The sequence below is a fragment of the Cyprinus carpio genome, chromosome A25 (assembly GCF_018340385.1).
Source record: "Cyprinus carpio isolate SPL01 chromosome A25, ASM1834038v1, whole genome shotgun sequence".
Classification (NCBI taxonomy): domain Eukaryota; kingdom Metazoa; phylum Chordata; class Actinopteri; order Cypriniformes; family Cyprinidae; genus Cyprinus; species Cyprinus carpio.
Window position 1 is genome coordinate 1,492,914 of NC_056596.1, and position 25,000 is coordinate 1,517,913.

Here is a 25,000-nt window from a genome sequence, read left to right on the forward strand (position 1 = left end):
AAACAAGGATTTGATCGCGCTGTAAAGTGTAAAACAATCATCGGGCCGTTCAGCAGGCATTTGATATACAGTAATATACATAACTTTTTCAGACAATTTAACTGAATTCAGTGATGAACTGCTTTAACTGTCATTTTGCAGTTTTGTGTCTTTTTTTATTTATTGATGTTGTTTTGTTGATTTGTGTTTTTCTTTTGTTTTGAGAGTCTCTTTTTATATAAGTTTAGATGGCTTTATTAATGATTATGTCGTTTTTTTTGATTATATAGTTTTGTTACATTAAAAACCATATGATTACTTGCTTTTGATATTTTATTTGAACCAATGATTATTGCCTCATTGTATGTATTTTAAGTCATTTTAAGGTCGCTTAGGACTATTTTTATTAGCACAACAACTGATCCGGTTACTCGATTAATCGTCAGAATAATCGACCGATTACTCGATTATCGCTGCGGATTCTCTCGGACAGAGAGTAACATCATTTGGGTGAATGACAGAGAAAATACAATCAATGCCACACATTTGCGGACAGGATGAGCTTTAACTGTAAGGTTTTTGAGAAAGCAGGCTATTAGATATTTAAAATTAAAATAAATAAAGATGACTTGACTCATGATTATATTGTTTTATTACATTAAACAGTTTTGTTCAATAAAAACATATGATTACTTGCTTTTGATATTTTATTTGAACCAATTATTATTGCCTCATTGTATGTATTTTAAGTCATTTTAAGGTCACTTAGGTCTATTTTTATTAGCACAACAACTGATCCGGTTACTCGATTAATCGTCAGAATAATCGACCGATTACTCGATTACCAAGATAATCGTTAGTGACAGCCCTAATCACAGACTGATTGTTTCGCTTCATAAGACCACAGATACTAATTTTGTGTTTCCTTATACTGTATGCTTCTTTTGACTCTCAAAACTATGGCAGCCGCTGACACGCATTTTATGAACCTGTTTATCAATATACACTTATAAGTGGTGTTCGCAACAACCCAGAAAACCCTAGGAACAAGATGTAAGCCAACTGGAACACTTCTGCACAGTCTGGTTCTGTAAGCATGCCGGGACAGAGATGAGACACTGACTGCCAAAGAATGTGCAGGAATATGAGTGTCACGTTCATGTGCTGCCCTTGAGTTATAAGACATGTGACACACACACACAGACACAGACAGACACACACCCTTTACGGCAAACGTGATTACAAGGGTGTGTTTGTCATCGAGACATCAAACCACCCGGCGCTCCGAAAGCTCCTGAGAACCAAGAAGCACGGGGCGTCTGAATGCGGTCGGCTGCCAGAACACTGAAACTCACTGGGATCTGGGAAGTTTCAGTGTAATAACTCTTCAGACGTCGCCGAAGGCTCCCAGAACAAATGTCCTCTAATTGAGTCTGGAGTCGTTCTGGCAGATGGGTGGAAACCTGCTCATTACGACCTTCTGGGATGATTGTGGGAATCTCCAGCATTTAACCAAGCTGAGACAAGTAACTATAAGTTCCCTTGGATAAGTGGAGAGATGTTTGCTTAGATAACAAAATTGTTAACTTAGTTGGCAAATGGTTTTCAAAAACTAAAAAACTACATTTACTCAAGGCCTTTTAGAGTCATTTTCACTCAAAATACATTTCTGATTATTCCAAAGAAACATTATTCATAATGTTTCATAAAAAATATTAAACTAGCTCCGCCGCTGATACAACCTTTCAATCTTTTCATGTAGTATAAACCAACTTCATATAAAATAATAAACAATAGACAATCCAATCAACTCCTACATTCCTACATTTATGGTTACAAAACTATAATTTCAACAAACTTATATGCATTTCTTTTTCCTGTTGTAAACCTTCGAGTGTCTTCAAGAGCAAGATGATTTCTGCATCTTCAATTGGACTGAAAAGCAACCGAAGCACCTTCCTTTATATCTTTACAAGAGCAAACACAGAGGTGCATGATGCTTCTTCACGCTGATTCTTTGCAGTTCCTTCTGTTTATTATTGTAGCAACTTTTGCATTTACTTGAAAAGCAAAATTACAAGGTAAGCATTGTTTTATAATAAAAATCTTAAAATGAGAACAAATATCTGCTAATGGGGTAAGAAATATAAACTTAATTCAAAGGGAAAACGATTATCTTTATTGCCCCACTGGCAGATATTTGTTCTCATTTTAAGATTTTTATTATAAAACAATGCTTACCTTGAAATTTTGCTTCTCAAGTAAATGCAAATTAATCCAAGATAAGATAAGATAAGTTTATGCTTAAAACAGAACACATATCTGCCAACGAGGTCAGAAAAATAATCTTAATTTAATGATAAAATCAAATAATCTTAATTTTTCTTGTGTCACTGGCAGATATTTGATCCTGTTTTAAGCAAAAGCTTACTTAATTTTGATACATTTTTCAGAAACCAAAACAATATATTAAGTCATTCTGCTAATCGAGCAAATGTATTTTAGATAAAGTTTAGATATTTATAACGGACAAATTAAACAAAAACACTGAGCAAGAACTTTTTTGTGGTGCATTTACATCCTCAGTATTTTTACCTTGTTTTTTTTTTTTTTTTTTTTTTTGTATAAATATCTAAACCTTCAAGATGCATCTACTTGAGAAGCAAAATTACAAGTGTTGTTTTATCAAAAAATTATCAAAATTTTGTTTCTTTTTGCTTAAAATAAGAGCAAATACCTGCTAGTGGAGCGAGAAAAATAACTGTTTCCCCTTTGAATAAAGTTTATTTTTCTGACCCATTTGTCAGATATTTGTTCTTGTTTTAATCAAAAACTAGCAAAATTTGGATAAGATTTTCATAAAACAATGCTTAATATCTTAAGTCATTTGCTAATCAAATGAATGTATCCTGATTTAAGAAAATTCAGATATTGGTACTGCAAAACAAGACAGAAATACTAAAAAAAAAAAAAAAGTTTGCAGTTTAAACTCCATATTAAATATCAAAATATTCCTCCTCAAAATGTCAGTGCAGTTTAAGATGATTCAACCTGGATGCTGTCAAACCCTCAGTATCTTTCTTCAGTTTTCAGTCTTGTTTTCTCTTCCTCTTGGCTCACCTTTTGACTGAACCCAGGACATGTCCGATCTCTCTGCTGTTTTTAAAGAGGACCTGACCGACTAAACGCTGTTTAGAGAGGAAACAGACCTCGTTCCCCTGTTGAACCCACTTCAGTAATCTGTAGCGCTTTTGCTTCTTCTCTCATTAACCAGAGACTCATTATGGGCAAACAATCTCTAGGAATAATCACTGGATATTTAATATAAATATTAAAAATTAGAGCTGAATTTCCAGCAGAAACAGTCACACTCTTCCACTAATGCTCACAAATAGGTTTGGTGGTAACATTTTATAATAAGCTTCCATTAGTTAACTACTTTAGTTAACATGAACTAAGCAAGAACAATCCTTCTACAGCATTTATTAATCTTAGTTAATATTAATTTCAACATTTACTAATGCATTATTCAAATCAGAAGTTGTGCTTGTTAACTTTAGCTAATGCACTGTGAATTAAAAATGAGTAACTGTATTTTCATTAACTAACATTAACAAAGATTAATAAATACAGTAATGTATTGTTCATTGTTTGTTCATGTTAATTAACACATTAACTAATGGAACCTTATTCTAAAGGGTTACCGGTTTGGCTTTTATTCCAGCTCAGTGTTTCTCTGACAGAATATCAGATAGAACCTGCTTCACTGAGCTTGAGCTCAAGAATTCATCAGCGTGATTATAAAGTCTCTGAGATGTGGCCCAAATCTGCAGATGCTTTATGATGTTGGTCAAAAAAAGAAAAAAATGACAGACTTTCGGAGGATGAACCCATCGGACCTTGTAATTTTATGCTTTTCTCATGATCTCTTACAATGAAGCAGTTATACTTACTTTTTTACTGTTTAAAGGATGTTTCATATGAAAGTCGTGACATTAACCATTAGGCCACAGCTGCCCCTGTTTTTGAGTTCAGCTCATTTCAGAACATAATTATGGCTCTTCGGTTTTTCTCTTTTTATAATCTTAGCCGTAATGTGACTAAATTGCTCATTTAGTGACAGCACTACATCAAAAATAAAAAAAATAAAAATAATAAAACCTGTTACTTCAGTATTTTTGTCTTGATTTCTAGTACAAATATCAAAATGTTTTTTTTTTTTTTTTTTTTTTTTAGATCAAGACACACTTGAGAAGCAAAAGAACTTTAGTTTTGTTTTCTGAAAAAATGCATCAAAATCAAGTAAGTTTTGGGTTTTAAAAAGGGCAAAAATGACCTGAAACTTAATTTACAGTGAAAACAAGTTTATTTTTCTGACCCAGTTGGCAGATATTTGTTCTTGTTTTAATCAAAAATGAAATTTTGGCATATTTATCAGAAAACAATATTTCTTGTGTATCAATTTAAGCATGTTCAGATATTTGCACTTGAAAATATGACAAAAATACCAAGAAAAATACATGCGCGCATACACACACACACACACACACACACACACACACACACACACACACACACACACACACACACATATATATTGCATTGCTTTGCAGAGAAAATGTAACTGTTTAATGATCTGGCAATTTCATATGAATTTGTACAATGCAATTGGTACAAAAATATACAATTAAAAAAAAAAATTGCATGAAGCTCCACCCATAAATTACCATCAGTACGCCCAAGAACGTACAAATTTATATGAAATGGCCACCAGTTTGCCAAAATGTAAAATAGTTTCCAATTGCAGTGAGATTGTGTTGGTGATTCCAGTAGATGGAGTTTACTCACGAAAACAATGTTTAGTAGATGGATGTGGGTAAGTTTACCAGCTTAATTAAAGTTGAAATATGGGATATAGCTTTACACGGACAAGTGAGCAATGATTTCACACCAGTCTGATGTGAGAGAAAATCCACATCATATATTCAGAATAGAATGCACATAACAGTGTAAATAGAGAATGAATAGTACTTCAGACAAGTAATAAACTGTAACTTGAGAGTTTATCTTTTTTTAAAGTACCTCACTTTCAGACCTCAGATGAGTCCAACAGCTGTTCCTGTCTTTCAGTTGTACAAACAGGACTGTGAGACCTTCGGGATAGTGATGAAGATGCTTACATCCAAAGATCAAACTCTCAAACCGACGCTCCTGTCAGCGCTGTATAAGAACCTGGTTGAAATCTGGGAAAAATACTTGGAAAACATCAACTAGTTTATTTCTGAGGTGAATGCATTGGTCAAACCGAGCCAAGCCAAACCAAACCAACCAAACCTAACAATGCCTTAAGCCCATTTCTTATACTATTAGTACAAGAACCACACTAACATTTCATTGTTCATCTTATGTTACTATAATAACTATACTCTATATAGTTACTCTACATACTTACTATACTCTAAACTATACAAATGTTGTATTTTTGCTGTTATGAGACTATACAGTTTTGAAAGGAGGCCCAAGAATGCTAAATGTTCATTAAATAAAGTGTTCTCATTTACTCAAACAGTGTTTGGTGTTTCCATTGCTGTTTAGCTTACCTTTGGCTCGCTGTATATACAGGCTCAGTATGCATATATGGATTTAAAAGCTTGAAAAAGCTGTGTGGCATGGCATGAGACACTAAAACATGATGCAATAACCTAAGATGTCAGTCTACAGTACATGTGCCAACAGACCCACAATAACAAAATATTTCAGACAGAATGCAAGAACACATTCTGTGTTAATGGCCTGTAAAATCCCAGACTGACACTTGACTACACGATAGTTTTATGTGGACAGTAGATGAAAAGACATAGTAGACACAAAATGTGCATGTATATATTTATATATATTTATTTTTTTATTATTAGCCTTATTGTTCCAGTTTGCATTTATACAGATTACAGTGATCTGTCTGTATGACCCATCAATAAAATGACACCCGAACAAGCTTTGGATATTACGTAACGTACAATGTTTTGTAGTCAATGTTTTAGTACAAATTGAGCGGTTATGCTAACCAATTTTACATACTTATTTTTTTAAAACCCTGATTAACAAAAGTGGAGTCACTGCAAACCTTTGTTCTTTAGTACTTTTTTTCATTAAAATTATTTTAAAAATTCTTTTGAAACTCAGGGATATAAAAATATTAGATTTAAATGAACATTTTACAATATATATATATATATATATATATATATATATATATATATATATTATACATACTATATATATATATATATATATATATATATATATATATATATATATATATATATATATATATATATATATATATATAATACAGTACACACCAAAAGTTTGGAAACATTAATTATTTTTAATGTTTTTGAAAGAAGTCTCTTCTGCTCATCAAGCCTGCATTTTATTTGATCAAAAATACAGAAAAAACAGTAATATTGTGAAATATTATTACAACTTAAAATAATAGTTTTCTTTTTGAATATACTTTAAAAAAATCATTTATTCCTGTGATGCAAAGCTGAATTTTCAGCATCATTACTCCAGCCTTCAGTGTCACACGTAACATCCAGTCTATCACATGATCATTTAGAAATCATTCTAATATTCTGATTTATTATGAGTGTTGGAAACAGTTCTGCTGTCTAATATATTTGATGAATAAAAGGTTAAAAAGAACTGCATTTATTCAAAAATAAAAAAAAACAATTCTAATAATATATATTCTAATAATAGGTTTTCTTTACTATCACTTTTTATCAATTTAACACATCCTTGCTGAATAAAAGTATTGATTTTATTTGTGGTAGTGTGATAAAATGATTAGTTTGTCCGAGTTAATTAGAACATACCTACTAGGTTATTACAAAATATTTATATTTTAAAACATAGCTTTTTTTTTTTTTTTTTTTTTTTTTTGCTTTTTTATTCATCAAAGTCTCCTAAAAAGTATCACACGTTCTGAAAAAATATAAGCAGCAGCAGAACTGTTTCCAACTTTGATAATGAATCATCATATTAGAATGATTTTCTAAAGGATCATGTGATAATGATCCTAAAAATTCAGCTTTGCATCACAGAAATAAATGATAATTTAAAGTATAATAAATTTAAAAACAATTATTTTAAATTGTAATAATATATCACAATATTACTTTTTTTCTGTATTTTTGATCAAATAAATGCAGGCTTGATGAGCAGAAGAAACTTCTTTCAAAAACATTAAAAATAGTAATGTTTCCAAACTTTTGGTCTGTACTGTATATATCTATTCATTTTTGCAAAGTTAAATTATTCTCTCATTTAGTCTCTAAAAGTGGCTTCATAAATATTATATTCTTCTGGTTCTTTCAAAGACTATAATCACTTATCACCTAACATGCATTACTGCAGCAGTTCAGCATGGTTTAGATACTGCGTTGTCCATCAGCGTCACTGCATGGCAAGACCACTGCAATATGTCCTGGATAGCCATGTGGAACAAAATGTATTCTAATTTTAAGTAACAGCTCAAAGCAAGTTCCATAATGGCATTTGATAAAAATAAAAAAAAAGCATATTAAAATGCAGATCAATGGTTTCAAACTTCCCAATTCTATGAAATTATGCAGTTTTTGCCCTTTCGTCCTCTCTTCTGTTTGGACTTTGTCCTTGTGCCAAAGGGAAGATCATCAGTGTAATATTGGTACCGAGGTTGTCTTGGTTGTGGAATAGGTTGTCCCAAGAAAAAGCCTTCCTCCTCTGATTCAGATGATGAAGAAGAGCAGGTAGAACACCAGTGATCTTCATCCCCGTAAAGACGTAAAAACCTCTCCGCCGCCTGGTTGTGCAGACCGTACTCCGAGTCAGTGTGGGCATAGGAAGGCCGTCCATAGTGAGTGTTAAGATCTGGCCCGTGCTGCCGGCAGTCCTCCTTGAAGCACCTACGGGCCTTTTCTTTGGGCACCATGTGAAGCGCGTTGTCCGAACGAGACTTACGACTCCTTCGCCTGTGGTGATGCCGGTGGCGTTGCTGGTCTTGCTCGTCAAAGTGGTACGCTCGTCTCCGAGTGCGTTCGCTCATGGGAGGCCGCCGCACCTCCAGGTCATCATATCGTCCGTTATCTACAACATCATCTGAGAACTTCACCTGCTGTGGTTTGGACTGGGACTTGGACCTTCTTAAGACAGGTAAGTGAGGGGGTTTAGGCCTCTCCTCTGGGAGCGGAACCACCTGCTCCTGCTCCTCCTCTTCAATGACCTCCACACGCTCGAGTTCAGAGGTGAGGTTCTTTAGGGAGTTGGTGCTCCTGTGCAGCATTGATGAATTCAGCGTCCCCATGTTGCTGGTGTTCTCATAGCGTTCAAGCTCAGAGAACTTTTGTAATGAGTAGAGCAATGGTTTGTCTTTAATATCCCCATCAACTGAAGCACCTATAAGGATCACAGATGTTCAAATTACACAACAGTGTAAAACAATACATTCAGTTGTCTAAACGTAGAATTTTAAATGCCATGGCATGCCTTATTTTCAAGGACAAAATCCCATGAAAGATGCAAAACTCTATAGGTTTCTTCAGATATTCAGATTTCCCCCTCAACTGTCTCTCATACTTTAGTTTGCACTCATGAATATCTAATTGTATATTGATTCATTAGTCTCACCTGTGATGTTGGAGAGCACCAAGGAGTCCATTGAGTCCCTGATGTTCTGCTCTGCTTGCTTCAGTTCATCTGTGATGCACTCCAGGGAGTCATTATACCACTGTTTATCTTCATGCTTAAAGCTGGCTCCATGCTCCACATCGAGCTCCTGGAGCTTTCTGCTGCTTGCAGGTCCAGGGTGACTTCCATACGCAGAGTCATCTAGTCCATCCTGGGACTGTGCCCAGTACATGTCTGCCTTGTACTTTTTACTGGCCAGATTGCCATTCCCACCACTGCCTGGCATCCTTGACTCTGTCTTTTTTTTAACCACAGAGTCAGTCGTCCAGAGGTCAGTTGGCCTGGTGTCTGGTAACATCCCATGTTCACCAATTTTGAGAAGGAGCTGGGTCATGTAGTCCTCATGCTCAGCCCATTCCTCATGGTCTTCGGGTGCTTCCTGCTCCTCCCTGTTCCTCCAGAAGTGCCTGTCTGCAAAGCTTAGCCGTGACAGCTTGTTGGACAAGGTATCCTCAGCATTCCCTGAGAGTCCAGAGAACTTGTAGTTGCCTGCGGGTGAAAAGAGAAGAGACTGTCGACACTGGTCTGCAGAGCGACTGCTTTGGCCCATCTTCACGCTGCGCTTTGATTCCCGAGATCTTGCGGATTGGAAGGCTGAATCGGAAGAATCTGAGGCATGAATGTCCTCCCCTAGGCTGCAGGTCTTGGAACAGTAGATCCTGCCTTGTCTGGGTAGAAAGGGACACCCCAGCAAGGAGCTCTTGCACCGAGCACAGCTAAAACAAGCATCTGTGGCGTGCCAATGAAGGCCATCATATGTCATTTGTGCATGGTCCACCCCTAGAAGAAAATAAACAGGAGTTAAAGGTCAGCTTCTCACAGGCAAAAGTAGAATGTGGTTTGTGGTAAATGACATCGAGACATCGAGAAAGATGTTTGGGCTTACCGATGTGTTCACCACAGGCCTCACAGTATTCCGCATACAGAGACTCGAAGCAACCGCAGCAGTAGGGCCGACCATCCTTCATGATGTACCGTTGACCACCCAGAATTGTCTCGCATTCAAAGCAGGAAAAGTGCTTCATATGCCAGTGACGACCCTCTGCTTCCGTGCACTCATCCGCAAAAATAATCTGAGAGGACAATGCCAGCAACAAATGAGTGATGGTGTCTGTGATATGAAGGGCCTTGTTTCATGCACAGAACAATGAGTATGAAAAACGTAACTCACCTCATCACAGGAGGAACAGCGTGGCTTTAGCAATGCAGCATGGTGCCGTCCACAATGGACCTTCCCGTCCTGGTAAAAGTAAATGAGATCAACCAGGAGTTCATTGCAGGTGGAACATGTGAAGCATGCTGGGTGCCAACACTGGCTAGGTCCTGCCCGTGAAGCAAACACCACCATCTCCCCTCCACTGATGTTCTCTCCACACTGAAGAGGCAAAATGTTTAGAAAATCTGCATCAGACAGCCTCTTCCATCAGCACAAAACTCTTGGCTCAAACACCTACGTTTTCACATGATGCATGAAGCATCGTCCTTGGCAGCAGTTTCAGAGTTCCTCGCCCGAGGGCCTCTTTCTTTCTCTGCACGCTAAACATGTGAAGCTCCTTCTTCTCTTCTTCACTGAGAGTCTGGCAGTATCGCACCTGAGGGAGACATTTAAAATTTGTTTGCTGTCAAACTATTCAGAAAGAAGCCCTTGTGTACCACATGCAGGTTTTTTTTTTAGCAAGGAGAAACATTGATAGAGTTTGACAAATACAAATGCGTAAAATGTGCTTTCAGAATGTGGAAAGAGACAGTTTAAAATCTCAAGCTCCGCTGGATCTAACAAATCAGACTACACTGCAGCAAAAGTTAAAATTCTCTCAACTTTTGGTTGCATGACAGTGTGTCAGTTTGGCAAACCTCCTATGCTCATCCCCATTGAAATCCAAGCACTCTCTGATGCAGTGCAAGCTTGTGTGTAGGCGCTCTTAAGCATGTCCAGGATCTTTTGCTTAGACCATCTCTTAGTCAATTTGGTGAGTACTTTTGTTCAACAATATTTTAACACAAGGAAATTTTACACCTCTGGATTTAGTGTAAAATTAAACGGGTCATAAGATGCGATTTCAAGTTTTCCTTTCTCTTTGGAGTGTTACAAACTCTTGGTGCATAAAGAAGATCTGTAAAGTTTCAAAGACTAAAGTCTCAAATCCAAAGAGATATTCTTTATAAAAGTTAAGAGTCAACCACACCCTCCTAAAACGGCTCGTTCTAACACACCCCCACATGTCACATGTCTATGTCACAATGTGGGAAGATTTGCATAACGCCGCCCAAATGTTCATGCAAAGAAAGAAGGCGTAACTTTGATTCTCTCTGTTGCTGCCGGAGCCATGTCGTGGAGACATTGAAGTGAAACTACTTTGTTTGGTCTTCTAAAAGAGGACACAACTAGAAATCAGTGGTTTAGTTGTATTTCAACACTGTTCCAGAACTGTCCAACCCAAATATTCAGATGTCTGCGGCACATTTTATGGAGGATAAGGACTGTTTCCTGTGAGAGTAGCCTACAATGCCAGTGTCTGTTTCTATAAAGTGGGGCAATTTCAACTTTGCAAGTACAGTCTGGCGCTTCTGACTCACAGCCTGTAAGTACGTTTTCATATTTAAAGAATTTGCCACTGATGTTTCAAAAGCAAGTTTTAAGCAGTGTAGAGTAGTGATTGTTGTTTATCGTTTCTCTGATCACAAATACAGACATGGTATGTTTACGCAACGCAATGCGTAAAAAGACAGTATAAGTAATTATAATCAGTAATTATGTCCCCACTGGATGCTACAGAGACCTCGTTTGTAATAGGTTTTATTGGTTTTGTCTCATCGTCTTTTCAGAACGATGAGCTTTGTAAAAACCGATGTGTTTCAGAAAGGCAGGGCATAGAGGAGCAGCAATAATGTACATTATGTGGAAAATAATGTTTTTTGAACCTTAATCCGCATAAACACATTGCATTTCACCAAATACACAAACTAATGCTCTTTTATCAACATCATATGACCCCTTTAAATCACACACTGAAAAACACAAGCTATGCGTGTTCAAGCTGTGATGCCACAATGCCACAGATAACAATAAAACAGCACTGACCCAAAGCAATGTCTCAAAGCTTTCAGACCGCAGCAATGTGAAGATTCTCGGTTGCCACATGTCAGATCGAATCTCCCCAAGCAGCATCATACAATCTTTATCTCAAAAGTCTCATTGTACAAGCACCCACACAAATATGAAGTGACAAAGCCTCTTTCTCTGATGGCAGTGGATGTGGTGAAGCTCTAAACCCATGAATCTAAAAACTCCCACACCATGTTGCAGCAAAAAAAAAAAAAAAGAACTATTTGAGGGGGATTTGAAATGTGATTCGTGGGCATTTTGTGCTGCAGCAATGCTGGGGAAACAATAGGGGCTTTCATGGCTGGTGATGAAGCTCCTACTTTCATTTGTTTCTATAAACTCACCTCATTGTCATGAGGAGGGAGCTGGTACAGGAGCTGTTTGATGCGGTATTTCTCCCCGGGGCTGTTCACATAAGGGACTTTGTCCTCAGGTAGACAAGAGAAGTAAAGCTGGACCTAGAGGTGAGATGGAGACAGATCAGGTCAGTCATTCCATTTAGAGTATGTACAAAGTCCAAACGGCAGTTACCAATGAACTAGCTCAGCTTACGCCTATCTGTAAGTGATCTGATCAGAAAGTTTGTGTTTCAGAAAGGTGTATCAGGTGAACCAGGTACATTTTTTTGGCCTGTCGTTCCTATGTATCTATCAACAAAACCCTAAGGACTAAGTTGACCCTTTATAAAACTTGAGTCACTAGTTTTATCTTTTTACTGTACTCTATTGTGCTTCTTTGACATTGTGACCTAAGCCTTGTGAGTGGGATCCCTTTATGAGTGCTGGTCGTAACAGCCCCTAGATAAATAGGTGGATTGAATTTGTCTTTTCCTGCATAAAGAGTGTCCTGCTGCAGTTGAGTCACTCTACTGGAATGTCATTTAGACCTGTTGATCAGGGGCACCATAAATCACCCTCATTTCAATCTGATATTACCTCTTTTACTGGGCCTTAGGCCCTTGAACAACACTATTCCTGAGTGTTTGTTCTTCCCCACAATGATCACCTATAATATGCAGGGCAATTCACAGAACGGCTGCTATAAAAGAATTACAGTTGACTTTTGCATTTAACACAAAAGCTGCACTGGGATTTTAGGGGTCTCCAAATAGCTTTAGACCTTTTCTCTCACCCGTCACTTTAGATTTTAATCAGGGGTGCTCTTGAGGGCAGCCGGGGGAAGTGTGGGACACCGACTGGAATCAGTGCCACATCAGCGCTCCTCCAGGCAAGAGAGGACTGCCTTTGCGGCCAGCGCCAGGAAAAAAAGTTGTGGCTGCGAGCTTGGCTGTTTGCAAGCCGCTTTTCCTCATCGTTTCAAACCCTTTTGTCTGGCAGCTTGAGATAATGACTTGCAGATTTTCCATGATGTAGTTTGTAAATAAAAAGCAGCATTTCCTGCTGTGGGGTGCTTCCTTCACAGTGTTTAGCTGTGCCTGCAAAAATGCAGTCAGGTCCTCTAAATATTAGAGACTATGACTACCTCTGCTGACAGAATGATTGACCAACAGTTTGGAATTTTAATAAAGACCACATCTGGCACATTTATTGTATAACAACTTACACATTGTGTTAAAACATTGCATCTCTAACTGCATGTTACTATTCAGGCAACACTGAGCAGAGTCCTTCCCTGAAACTGAAGACATGCGACTGCTTTGCATTTTGTGACACGGTTGTTATTGGACTGCAGTTTTCCCCCCTCAAATACAATTCCCCCCTCTTCAAATTACTTAATTTTTTTCTAAAAAGGTTACCATTTTGGCTTTATGCCGCCTTCTAACTATTTCCTACCCCACTTGTGTGTTGTTCTGGCAAAAACACCAAAGCATTGAGGTCAGTTCTCTGTTACATGTTGTGGAGGCAAGATTCCAGTAAGTTCTAGACTTTCAGAAACCCATAGAGATCGTTTTACCTGCTCTGGTCGAAGTCCCGGTGGCACCCAAGCATATTCTTCCAAGGCGCAGCCAGAGTCGTCATCTGAGGTGGAGCTCTGCTGGAAGCCGAATGTGAGCTTGTTGACCTTCGGCTCCATGTCCAGCTGCCTGATGGTGGCGTGGAAACCACCGGAATTCTCAAGGTTCATCAGAAAGAACTCCTAAAGAGGGAACAATGTGTCATGGATCATGAAACCACATGATAAAATGGCTCGTAAGACACATTGTATTGGGATGAGAACAGAAACGCAACTGGAATAAAGCAGCATCCCAAAACATTTAATGGCCATTACAGTGACTTCCAGTCCAGGGTGGTGGCCTGCTAAATAGATTCTGCTCATAAAACAATGGCAGTTTTATTGTTACTGCTATTGTTCCCTTCCAACTTCAACCATCCTAACTCTTTTACAGCCTATTTACTTTAATGCATTTTCCTGACTCATCATCACTGTGGAAGCTTTCTGGTATTTTCCATTTCCTTTTACTGGGACTCTCTTCTGGTTAAGTTGAGCACTAATGCATGCCATCTATGATTTTTCCCAACAACATAGTTTACTTGACTCTGTTCAGAACTCTTTGAGCTGAATCAGACAACTTCTCAAGACAAGATCTCTTGCGTTCTTCCTGGCCACTCCTTTGAAGTCCTTTCAGGACACAAAGCATAACAAAGCCATATGGTAATGCTTGGAAACCATGTCTTTCTTCAAGCCCCTGTGCTGTTTGTTGAGGACAGTGTTTTAGAACCTGCCATACCGCATCAGATCCTGCTGAGTGACGTATCATCTGACGCTTTGATCTCTGGAGCTGCTGCTTTTGGAATGAAAACAGGTGAGATGGATGGACTGAACCGGCTGACAGGTGTTAGTTTCTCATGTACAGCAATTTAGACTGGATTGAGAAGATAAATCCAGATACGTGCATCATCACTGAAAGGGTGAACCTCACAAAAAAAGTGCCAAGAAATGTCAGATCAAATTTCACACCAATTAGAATCACTGATCTTTTTATTTGGCAGGTACTAAGAATTAAGAAGAGGGAAATTGTGCTTACTTTTCATGAAACTAATGCCTCAATGTGGAAAATGTTCATGAAAAAAAATGTTGGAAGAGATGGAATTTGGGGCAGACGCTTCACATTTGAGATTTTGGAGCAAATACAATAGTTTTGAATAAAGGTTCCGGTAAGAGACTCCTCAATCATTAACCTGGTTTTGTAGTTCTAACAGAAGAGATATATCCCCTGTCATTTCACAAATGTTTAACTCTTCCTTCTGGTGGTGCAAAATCCACAAGGATATGGCATTTTCTTCAGAGGAAGTCGCTGGTACAGGAAAGGAGCTCAAAGCGGCAACACCCATTCTGCCAAACAGTCTCCCTAAGTATTCTAATTTCCATCTTAGATGCCATCAGCATCACTTCCTGAGCCTCCAGATCTAATCAACAACCCAAGTGAAGAGAAACTGCAGTAATGTTTCATCGAAAATAAACAACCATTTTATGATTGAGCGGTTCTGAGTGAATCGCAGGGACCTTGGGGAACCCAAGGCAGTTCCTCGCCCTGAAAAAGCCCTCCAGTCCTGAGTGGTTAACAGCCTGCTCTCTTGTAGAGCTGCTTGTTAACATGACTTTGGAGGTCTGAGATGCATATCTGTTAGATCCACCCACAGGAGGTCTGAATGCCCTCAACTAGGGGTACATGGGTGGAGGGCGAGTTGCCTGGGGAGGGGATTGACCCCGGGTGATCACATAGGGGTAACTGCCAGTGACTCATATGGTAATGGACCCTCAGCATAGCAAAGAACCGAATGACTTCCAGGGAATAAATGCATTTTGAGCACCTTCATTTTTACTCTAAATTATGCTTTACTTAACATGGCTAATAAAAATCATATGACTGCTAAACAAAATGCAAATGAATGCTCTGGCAGAATCATTCGCACGTGTCCTGAGGATACCAGGTCAAGACCCAACAAATTACATCTCGAATAGCTCATTTCCACAACTTTAGAAGAACTGTTAAGTTGTATTTCTCACAGAAATAGCATGGGTTAAACCAGATACAGTTCGATTGCTGCAAGCATAGTGGTAGTTAGGTCAACAAAATCAAGTTTGGAGAGATAGTAAATGAGGCCATTTTGAACATAATCCCATTTTTCACAGCTAAATTAGTCAGAATGACACTCATTATAGGTGCATTAAGAATTGTACCGTTAATGAGATGACTATAAATGGCATGTGTGTAAAAACAAGCCTTCATTAGGCCCAGTAAATGTGGAAACGTTCATATGGCACTGATGCCGCTCCATTAGTCCGGCCCGTCAGGACCTGTTTGATTTGGCCTGGTCCAGATCTGAGTCAGTGATGGAATTCTGTCTCTGGATTTAATGTTAAGAACAGCAGAACTTGCAGACGATCTGAGCGAGTTTCTCTCAACGGCTGTTGCGCCAGTAATAAAACTTCAATCCAACAAATACAGACGTTAGTTATGACATGCCACTTCCAAAAACACTTGAACACAAAAGCATCTTTGAATTTTCTAAAACAAACAAATCCAAAACTACAGCAAACTAGAACTTAAACTAAATCAAATTAACCCTAAACTGGAACTATAACCCTCATATGGGCAAATAATGAGATCTGTGTTTTTATTACTGGTCAATAAATCACAGAAACGTAGAGTGGAGCCAAAATAATACTAATACATTGTAAATTATGCAATTTAATAATGGCAAATGAGATGTACGTAAAATATATATTAAATTAAAGCACCATTTAACATAAAATATTTGGGCTACTCAAAATTAGGCTACCTCTCCAAAAAAAAAAAATGTAAAAAAAAATATATATATATTGGAAAAAAAAAAACAATTAATTCTGCATTGACATACCGGTCATTAGAATTACAGATTAAGTAACTAGTTACTAGTTTATGAACGTATTTTCCATTAAAATGCTTTAATCATACAAAAAAGAAAACAACAAACAAACAAAAATGGACAAAAAACATTATGAATGTTTTACTGAAATAGCTATCAGAGAATACTAGAAAGAGGAAGAACGGCAGTGTTTGAGCATTTGGGTGATCCTCCCAAACTTTTGGCCAAACTTTGAAGAACTTGAGTGTTATTCCTGGACCAAATGGTGTCAAGGCTTGTCCTAACAGACTGATGACCACCTGCGTTCTGACCCGCTGGAGCCAGATGACTAGAAGCGTCTGATGTTTACCCACAACACACCTCTCTGACACCTTTTTCTTTTCAACAGACCATTATACACATGCAGAGTCTTCAAATCTGAGCTGCACCTACAATTAGACCTAGATCTGAAGCTTATAAAAGCTTCCAAATATAACCAGAAGAAGTAGGACATGTCACAGCAAAATATAGGTTAAATGATTCACTGCAAGCCCCTGTTGGAAAGACTTTCAATGTGATACACAAAGCAAAAACCCAACACTGACCTTACCTTCTCGCTCAGCAACGTCTTCAACCTATTAAATGCTTTCCAAATTAAACCATGTTCGCCAAAAGCCCTGTGGTTCCTTCACTACATGTTCTCAGTTTGAGCCTCATCCCATCTAAATCCAAAGCAGACATTCTCATGCACATGTGCGAGTCGGCAGCACAGGACGTGTACAGTAGAGTGTTTGAAGAGCAACTCCAGCAGATGGCTCTTCCAGTTACTGCAGTGCTGTGGAGCCACTCCCCCAACAGCCCGAGCTCGGCCCTCAGCGTGGGCTCCAGACCCTCTAAACCAAACCCCTTCACTTCAAACACACTTCACAGGACAGCACTGGTCAGTTTCACTAACCCCTTCCTCACGTTTCTTGAGCAACTCTTTTTTTTTTTCTTCTGAGTGTGAATAAACCCAACAAATCACTCATTTCTTATACATGCAAATGTCATGTCAGTGTTATCAGAATCTGGTCTTATAGAGTGTGAAAAATAAACTTGTTTTCCCTTTGCTTAAGTTTATTTTTCTGACCCCACTGACAGTTTTTTTTCATGTTTTAAACATAAGAAATTTGTCAGAATTAGGTGAGTTTGTTTAAAAAAAAAAAATGGGGGCATAAAAAGGAATTAATTCAATGGAAAAACAAGTTTATTTTTTGGACGCTGCTGGATTATATTTCATCTTATTTTAATCATAAATGCACTTAATTCTAAACAATGTTTTAGAAGACAAGAGTTATCTTATCCAATAAATGTATGCTAATTTAAGAACGTTTAGATATTTAAACAGGAAAACAAGACAAAAATATTGAGCGAGAAAATCACTTTGCTGTAAAAATAATTCACAAACAAATAAATATTTAAGTATTTGTTCTAAAATGGCATTTCTCAAAAAGAATTGCCATAAATTCAACCAAAAAGCCAATATACACTGCCAAATACCATAATCCAAAGGATTTTCATTGTCTACTAAAAATAGCTCATAAATTTTATTTTGTCATTTGGCACTTTAAGTGGTCATAAGGTGAAGTTAGCTGCAGTGGCTCTTCATGCATTCAATGCAGTTTCAGTCAAGCATCACTCTTTCACTTCTCAAGTCAACAAAGATGTCAGTGGGTCCAGAACACAACAACGGAAAGACTCCACATGGTACCTTACAGAGTGTTACCATGCAAATCCAAAAGGCCGTCTCTATCACAGCCAATCCACTTCTCATATGGATGGTTTGTAGTAAGTGTGTGGAAATACACACTTTTTGGGAGGCTAGATCTAAACTAGAAATGCAAGAGTTGCCAAACCACCAGGAGACCCAGAGGAGCAAGGCGTTTCCTTCATACATGTGACAGAAAAACAAACCTACAGGAGTTCTTTGAATGAACACCAAACACCCTAAAGAATGAAAATGAATTCTCCCTTTATGAGCGCCATACATTCAGCTGCCCAAGTACTGACCCCAAAAACCACAGGTTCCTGTCTAGAGAGACAGTTTCCCTCATTTTGCCTTAATTTCCTGTGGAATGTGCTAAAGGTGAAGACCTTCCTGTTGTTTAAACAAACAAAGCCCAGAGTTTGCGCTCTGTCCAGAAGGATGAGGCCATTGGTTTCCTGAATGAGGGATGCTTGAGGAAGTTATGAAACTGGATTCTTCTACGCAGGGTGCTCTTTGTTGCCACCTCAAGCGGTGAGGTACAAACCAACAACTTTGTGCTCATGAAATGTAAAACTTCCCTTGGGGTTTGCAAAAAGTGTCGGATTCAACAGCTTGTTTAACTGGTCAATGATGTTGGCTCCCACTTTTGAACCAAACAGGGCAACAACCGTAGCTTAAATCCATCTTAATTGTCTCTTTTTCCTAAAACCAAATCTGACCTACCAATATAGGATGCTCCGAATGCTCACTAAGTGGCTTGAATACAAGAGCTGGTAATGGGATGTTGCTCATGGAGGTTTTTTGGAGGACAATGCCATTGTTGCGTTCAAGGCCACAGAGGTGCAAACACAGCAGGAGCCAGTCCAAAGCACAGCCCTTTGTGTTAGAGAAACAAAGAGGAAGAGGGGATTCGTACTCCCTCGTATTAGCGGCTCGCCGAAAGATAAACAAACCCTCTGACATGCTCAGAGGCTTTTCATGCGTCTGAAACATTGTGTCACGTGCTGAAAAACGCATTTAAATTCCTCAGTGTCAGACAGATGGATGGAAAAGGAATTGCTTTGGGGTCAAAATGGATGATTATTGGTTCTTTAAAAAAAGCTAACAGCTACATGTTTGGTTCTCCATTCAAATTCAAAGCTAGAGAAAATGGAAAAAGACACTTCGGCCACATTGTCTTTCATGCAGGCCTCAAATAGCCATTGCGACATAGTTCTGGTTCATTTGGATCTCCAGTGTTAGTAAACTAAGCAAGCATTCGCCTCAAGAAGTTTTGTCAGTACAAACATTAGACATTTCTAAATATAGATTTGCTTGACCCTTACCAAAAAGTAGTATACTTCAAGTTTATTTTATTAAGTATACTTAAGTAAAGTTCAAGTATATTTAGACTTTTTGTAAGTATAAGTCAAGTATACTTAAATGTCATTTTAAGTATATTTCTGAGGAGTACATAAATCGTATTTCTGAGAAGTACATAAAAAGTAAACTAAAAGCATACTTTCCTATTTTTAGTTTAAAAGAAATATACTAATAGCACACTTGAATAAACTTCTTTTTCGTAAGGGGAGATTGAAAATGACGTTTTATTTTCTGAAAAATGCATCTAAATTAAGTTTGATTAAACTCACTTGCTTCACTTTGAATTAAATCTATTTTTCTGAACTCATTGCTAGATATTTTGACAACTTTTATCAGTTTCTCAGAAAATGACTTCTTGGGTTATTTTGCATATCAAGAAAATGCCTCCTGATTTAAGACCTCAGATATTTGTACGAGAAAGTCAAAAATACTGAGGCGAAAACAAAATTTTTCACTCAAAATTGCCATGAATTCAAACAAAAATCCAATATATGCTGGAAAGATATCTATTTTGTTGTGTGGATCTCCAGTGTGTCGACCACCGCACCCTGCAAACACTGACGGATGTGAATGAAGTCATTTATACAAACTCCTGAGCCAAAAATACCAAAGGTTTCCAAAAACCCTGGAGAAGAGCCCTTCACACGAGTACTCTTTCTATCCTGAAAACAGACCAACCCATCACGCTAATGCACCGCTGTACTGCTGCGCTTTAGCTCTGGTTCCACAGTTCAGGTTTGAACGAGGATTCCTGAGGAATATAAAACAGGACGAGTCACACATCCCTGACCCAGGATCCTTTCTGAGCACAAGAGGAGTCATAAATCTCCCGGTCACCGTGATTCAAACAGCACCTGGCTGTAAAACAGAAAGGCTGCTTTGACCCGCGTGACCGGACACACTCGTACTGAGGAGCCTCCGCCGTTAGCCACCAACGATACGGTCACATTCCACTTAAACATGCTTGCAGGACTCAGGCCCCAAAGGACTGACCCATATTTGACAGCGTCCTAAATTCAGACTCTTAATGTGGGCCAATTATCACAAGGACGACTGTGTTCCTGTAGTAGCCCCTTAAACAGCTCGGTGTACATATAGACATATATAGAAAAATTAGCATGACCTTCTAGACTTTGATGTACCTTTAATTAACAAAATATTTAGGCCTACATTTATGATTATGTATTTGAATTACATACAACATTTCCGTCAATTTGAATTACACTCATCCGTTTTGTTTTTGTATAAACTATGTGTCATTTTGCATCTCAAGTAAAAACATCTTGATTTAAGATTTTAGATATTTGTAGCAAAAAAAAACAAGACAAAAATAGTAAGTGAGAAAAAGAGATTGTCCAGGGAAAATTGTTCATAAATACATTAATATTTATGTATTTTTTAAAACAATTTTCCACTCAAAATTGCTTTTAACCATAAATTCAACCAAAAAGCAAAAACAGATTCATAATCATTCATAAATTATTCATATTTAGACATTTGTCTTGAAATTGCATGTCACTCAGAATTGAAATAAATTCAACCAAAAGCCAATATAGACTGAAAAAAAAAATGTTAAAATTATATATATTTATATTTTATATATATATTTGGATTACACATATTCATTTAACAATCTAACAAACATATTGTGATGCATATTTGGTCAGAATTCGTTTGTTTGTTTGTTTAACAAAATTCATTTAGTCAAATCGCTTCAAATCTGCATACATCTGTTCATTGAGAACATAATTAAATGTATTCAGTTAAAAAGTATGAAAACTGATTAAAATATAGCTAACTGTAGAAACAAGCAACATTCAATCCATTAAAATGTATGAGATTGAAACAAACTGAAATATATGTTATTGAGTGTTTAAAACACATTCAGTTTATTAGGACTACTACAGAAATCTGAATGACAAATATGCATCACATTTAGTTTATCAGTTTATGTTAAATCCAAATGGATGGGAATTTGATCTACAATCTTAAATTTAAGCCTAAGTGTTGGGATTCAACATAAACACTGTGATTTGTTCATCCACACAATTGGCTCAAACTGGTGATTACTTCAGTCCGCTCTGGATCTCTGCTGGTTAGGCTGTGTGTATTGGCTCTAGATATCCCAGCATGCTCTGGGGGTCAGACTGGTGCGATGGCCCTGAGTTTGACTGCTATTTATGACCATTAGCTGCTATTGTTGCAGATAGACCTCAGTTGTGTCCACTCCTTATCATAAAAGTGAGGCTGTTCTGGGACTTTAATGACCTGCAAATGGCTGTTATCAGAACACAGGCCTAACAAAGGAACGGCCATAAAGAACAATAAAGTGCTGTGTTTCTACTGTAAAAAGCAATGCCCTAAAGAATAGCGAGAGGTCAACTGCTTCAGCCTGATATTGACTTAGAGAGATTATCACTGACACCCACAGAAAAGACTTTAGTTAGTGTAGAATTGAGTGAAATTTAATCCAGATGTTACCGAAAGTCATCTTCAGTGTGGTAAGTGCAGGGGTTTTATTGTTAAACCCCTGCACTTTATTTAACTATTGTTAAATACAATTATAAATATATTTTAATTACTTGAAATAAGCTAAATATAAAGTTAAATAAAACAACAACAACAAAAAAAACAACAACAAAACAATTATTTAATATCAATATTTTTCTTTTTCTTTTTTTAATTTAAAAATATATAGACATATTTAAAAAAAACAAACAATATAGACAAATTTAAAAAACTAATAAAAAAATGACAAAAACACAAGAAAAGTACAAAACTTTTACTTAAATTATAAAAATGTAAATATATATTAAAAATATCATAAAATATTAACAAAAACTTAAAAAAAAACTAATGTAAGTAATCTTTATAGAGATATTAAAAACAAACTTTATAGACATTAAAAAACAAAAAATATATAAAAAAGTTATATATATTAAAAATTCATTGCAAATATTAACAAAAACTATACAGACATATTTTTAAAAATTTAATAAAAATGAAAAAAAAAATGAAAAATTGAAAATATTGGAAAAAAAACGTGAACAAAAAGTAAAAAATAACAAATATAAATAGATATATTAAAAACAAAAACTATATAGATGTAATTAAAAACTAATGAAAATGACAAAAACATTCTAAACTTTTTACAAATTTATATATATATATATCAGATAATATATAATTAAAAAAAAAAAAAAAAAAAATCTACTAAAATACCACTGACTCAATAGACTCACATTTACATTTATGCATTTAGCAGATGCTTTTATCCAAAGCGACTTACAGTGCATTCAGGCTATGTATTTTTTTTACCATGTGTGTTCCCTGGGAATCGAACCCATGACATTTTGCACTGCTAATGCTCTACCACTGAACCACAGAAACACAATGGATTCACAAGTTAATTTAGTCAAAGTCCTAAACTGAAATAACCAAATAATACCAATGTACTCACATTTCACTGCTGGTTATATTCTCTATGTAATCGTGTATGCGACGAATAAAAAATAAATAAATAAAAAAATAAATATCTAATACTTGAGATGAAACTTCAATAAGATGTTTGAATCTGCAAAGTCCAAAAAACTGTCCTTAATGTTGGGTTTTCATAAAACGCATCCGAAACCAAAAAAATAAATAAATACCATCATAGTACATTAATATATGTAATCATTATGTACACGAGGCCTTAATCACCTTCTAAAGCAGTTTTAAAACTTTCAGATGAGATTTTGTAAACCATACATCATGGTTAGTCTTGACAAACCTCACCTGCTCTCGCTCATATTCATTAGCAAACTTCATTTGAACTTCTCTAGAGATGCATCAGACTGGCACAGACTAGAGTAGAGGAGCTTTAACTCTACAGACGTCACATCTCAGACTCGCTGCCAGTCGTTAAGAGCAAAGCTGAGCTGAACAAAGAGAGCGGGACGCAGCAGGACCCCGGGTGTTAAGAGCAGGAAGAGGCTTTATAGACGCTACTAGAAGCACAATGACTGTGTGACCCTCTGTGCGCACACACACACACACACACACACACACACACACACACACACACACACGCTCAGAGAGACCAGCGAGGTCAAGTGGAGTTTTGTGCTGGCAGTTTAGTGTCAATGTAACAGCTTACTTACACAACACAGACAGTAACTTACACACAATCCTACTGTTCAGTTCATCTGTAGAAACAGCTTGAAGAAAATCAGATGCTCTCAAACTGAGATTCTCTTATTTCTAAAGCCACACTCATGAGTTCAAGGAAAACTGCAGGTTATACTTCACCCAAAAAACTATTCTATTTTGTTGAAAAAAAAAATGAAGCCTGCTTTACATCCATTATGATTTTTACTTGTTTTACTGCAAGTAAACTTTATATATATATATATATATATATATAATTATATGTGTCAAATATATATATAAGTATTTTTTATAAGGATTGTTGTTTTTTTTTTTTGTGTTTTTTTTTTTTATTGCTTTTATTTTTACTGCCTTTAATTTATGATATTTTAAATCAATTTAACCCTATTACTGTAAAAATGACTTTTACAGTAGAAGCAATATAATGATAATCACCATTGGGAATAAATGCAAATTATAAAAAAAAAAGTAAAATGTTCAGATGGATTACTGAAAAACAATAATGCAATATGAATAAATGCAATATATATATATATATATATATATATATATATTATATATATATATATATAATATATATTTAATATTCAAAATAAAAATTATATGAAATAATATATAAAATATATTTAAATTAAAATGAAAAGAATAACAATTGAAATAAAAATATAAAATAAAATAAAGCTAAAAATATATATAAAAAATATTTTACAAGCATGGTCATACTTGTTTTACTGCTTTTAATTTATGCTTTTTAAAATAATTTTTACTGGGAAAAAGAAATATTACAGTAATGACAATAAATCAAATGACAATCAGCATTGAGATTAAAAGTGAATTATGAAAACGTAGTAAAATGTTCAGATGAATCACAGTAATGAGTATTTTAGGGATTAACTTGTGAGAATGCAAATTTTATTTAAAATATAATTTCATTTCGCAGTGAAACTTGACCTGAACATGTTGGTAAATGAGCGCGTGCACACACACACACACACACACACACGCACACGCACACACACAACGCACGCACGCACGCACGCACGCACGACGCACCGACACACACACACACACACCACACACTCTCTCACACACACACACACACACACCCCCTACACACTCGCACACACACACCAC

The 25,000-nt window shown here is 36.6% G+C and overlaps 2 protein-coding genes across 4 annotated transcripts in view; one reads left to right on the plus strand and one right to left on the minus strand.

The window, feature by feature from the left end:
- Positions 1–5,253, plus strand: part of LOC109111316 (A disintegrin and metalloproteinase with thrombospondin motifs 9-like) — a 24,833-nt gene extending 19,580 nt beyond the window's left edge. The window contains exon 5 of the mRNA XM_042715889.1: positions 5,059–5,253. Coding sequence (XP_042571823.1) covers positions 5,059–5,253 — 195 coding nt within the window. The remainder of the gene's footprint in view (positions 1–5,058) is intronic.
- A 1,923-nt stretch (positions 5,254–7,176) lies between these two features.
- The window catches only part of LOC109067459 (prickle homolog 1a), a 24,747-nt gene continuing 6,923 nt past the window's right edge, over positions 7,177–25,000 (minus strand). The window contains exons 1-8 of one of the 3 annotated variants that reach the window (XM_042714984.1): positions 17,214–17,448; positions 13,733–13,915; positions 12,163–12,276; positions 10,167–10,304; positions 9,884–10,087; positions 9,599–9,785; positions 8,653–9,492; positions 7,177–8,421 (exon numbers count right to left, since the gene is read on the minus strand). In XM_042714984.1, coding sequence (XP_042570918.1) covers positions 7,604–8,421; positions 8,653–9,492; positions 9,599–9,785; positions 9,884–10,087; positions 10,167–10,304; positions 12,163–12,276; positions 13,733–13,903 — 2,472 coding nt within the window. In that variant the 5' untranslated portion in view covers positions 13,904–13,915; positions 17,214–17,448 and the 3' untranslated portion in view covers positions 7,177–7,603. Of the gene's footprint in view, positions 8,422–8,652; positions 9,493–9,598; positions 9,786–9,883; positions 10,088–10,166; positions 10,305–12,162; positions 12,277–13,732; positions 13,916–17,213; positions 17,449–25,000 lie in introns of those variants that run through there. The other 2 variants (XM_042714983.1, XM_019084392.2) reach the window with 2 other exon arrangements.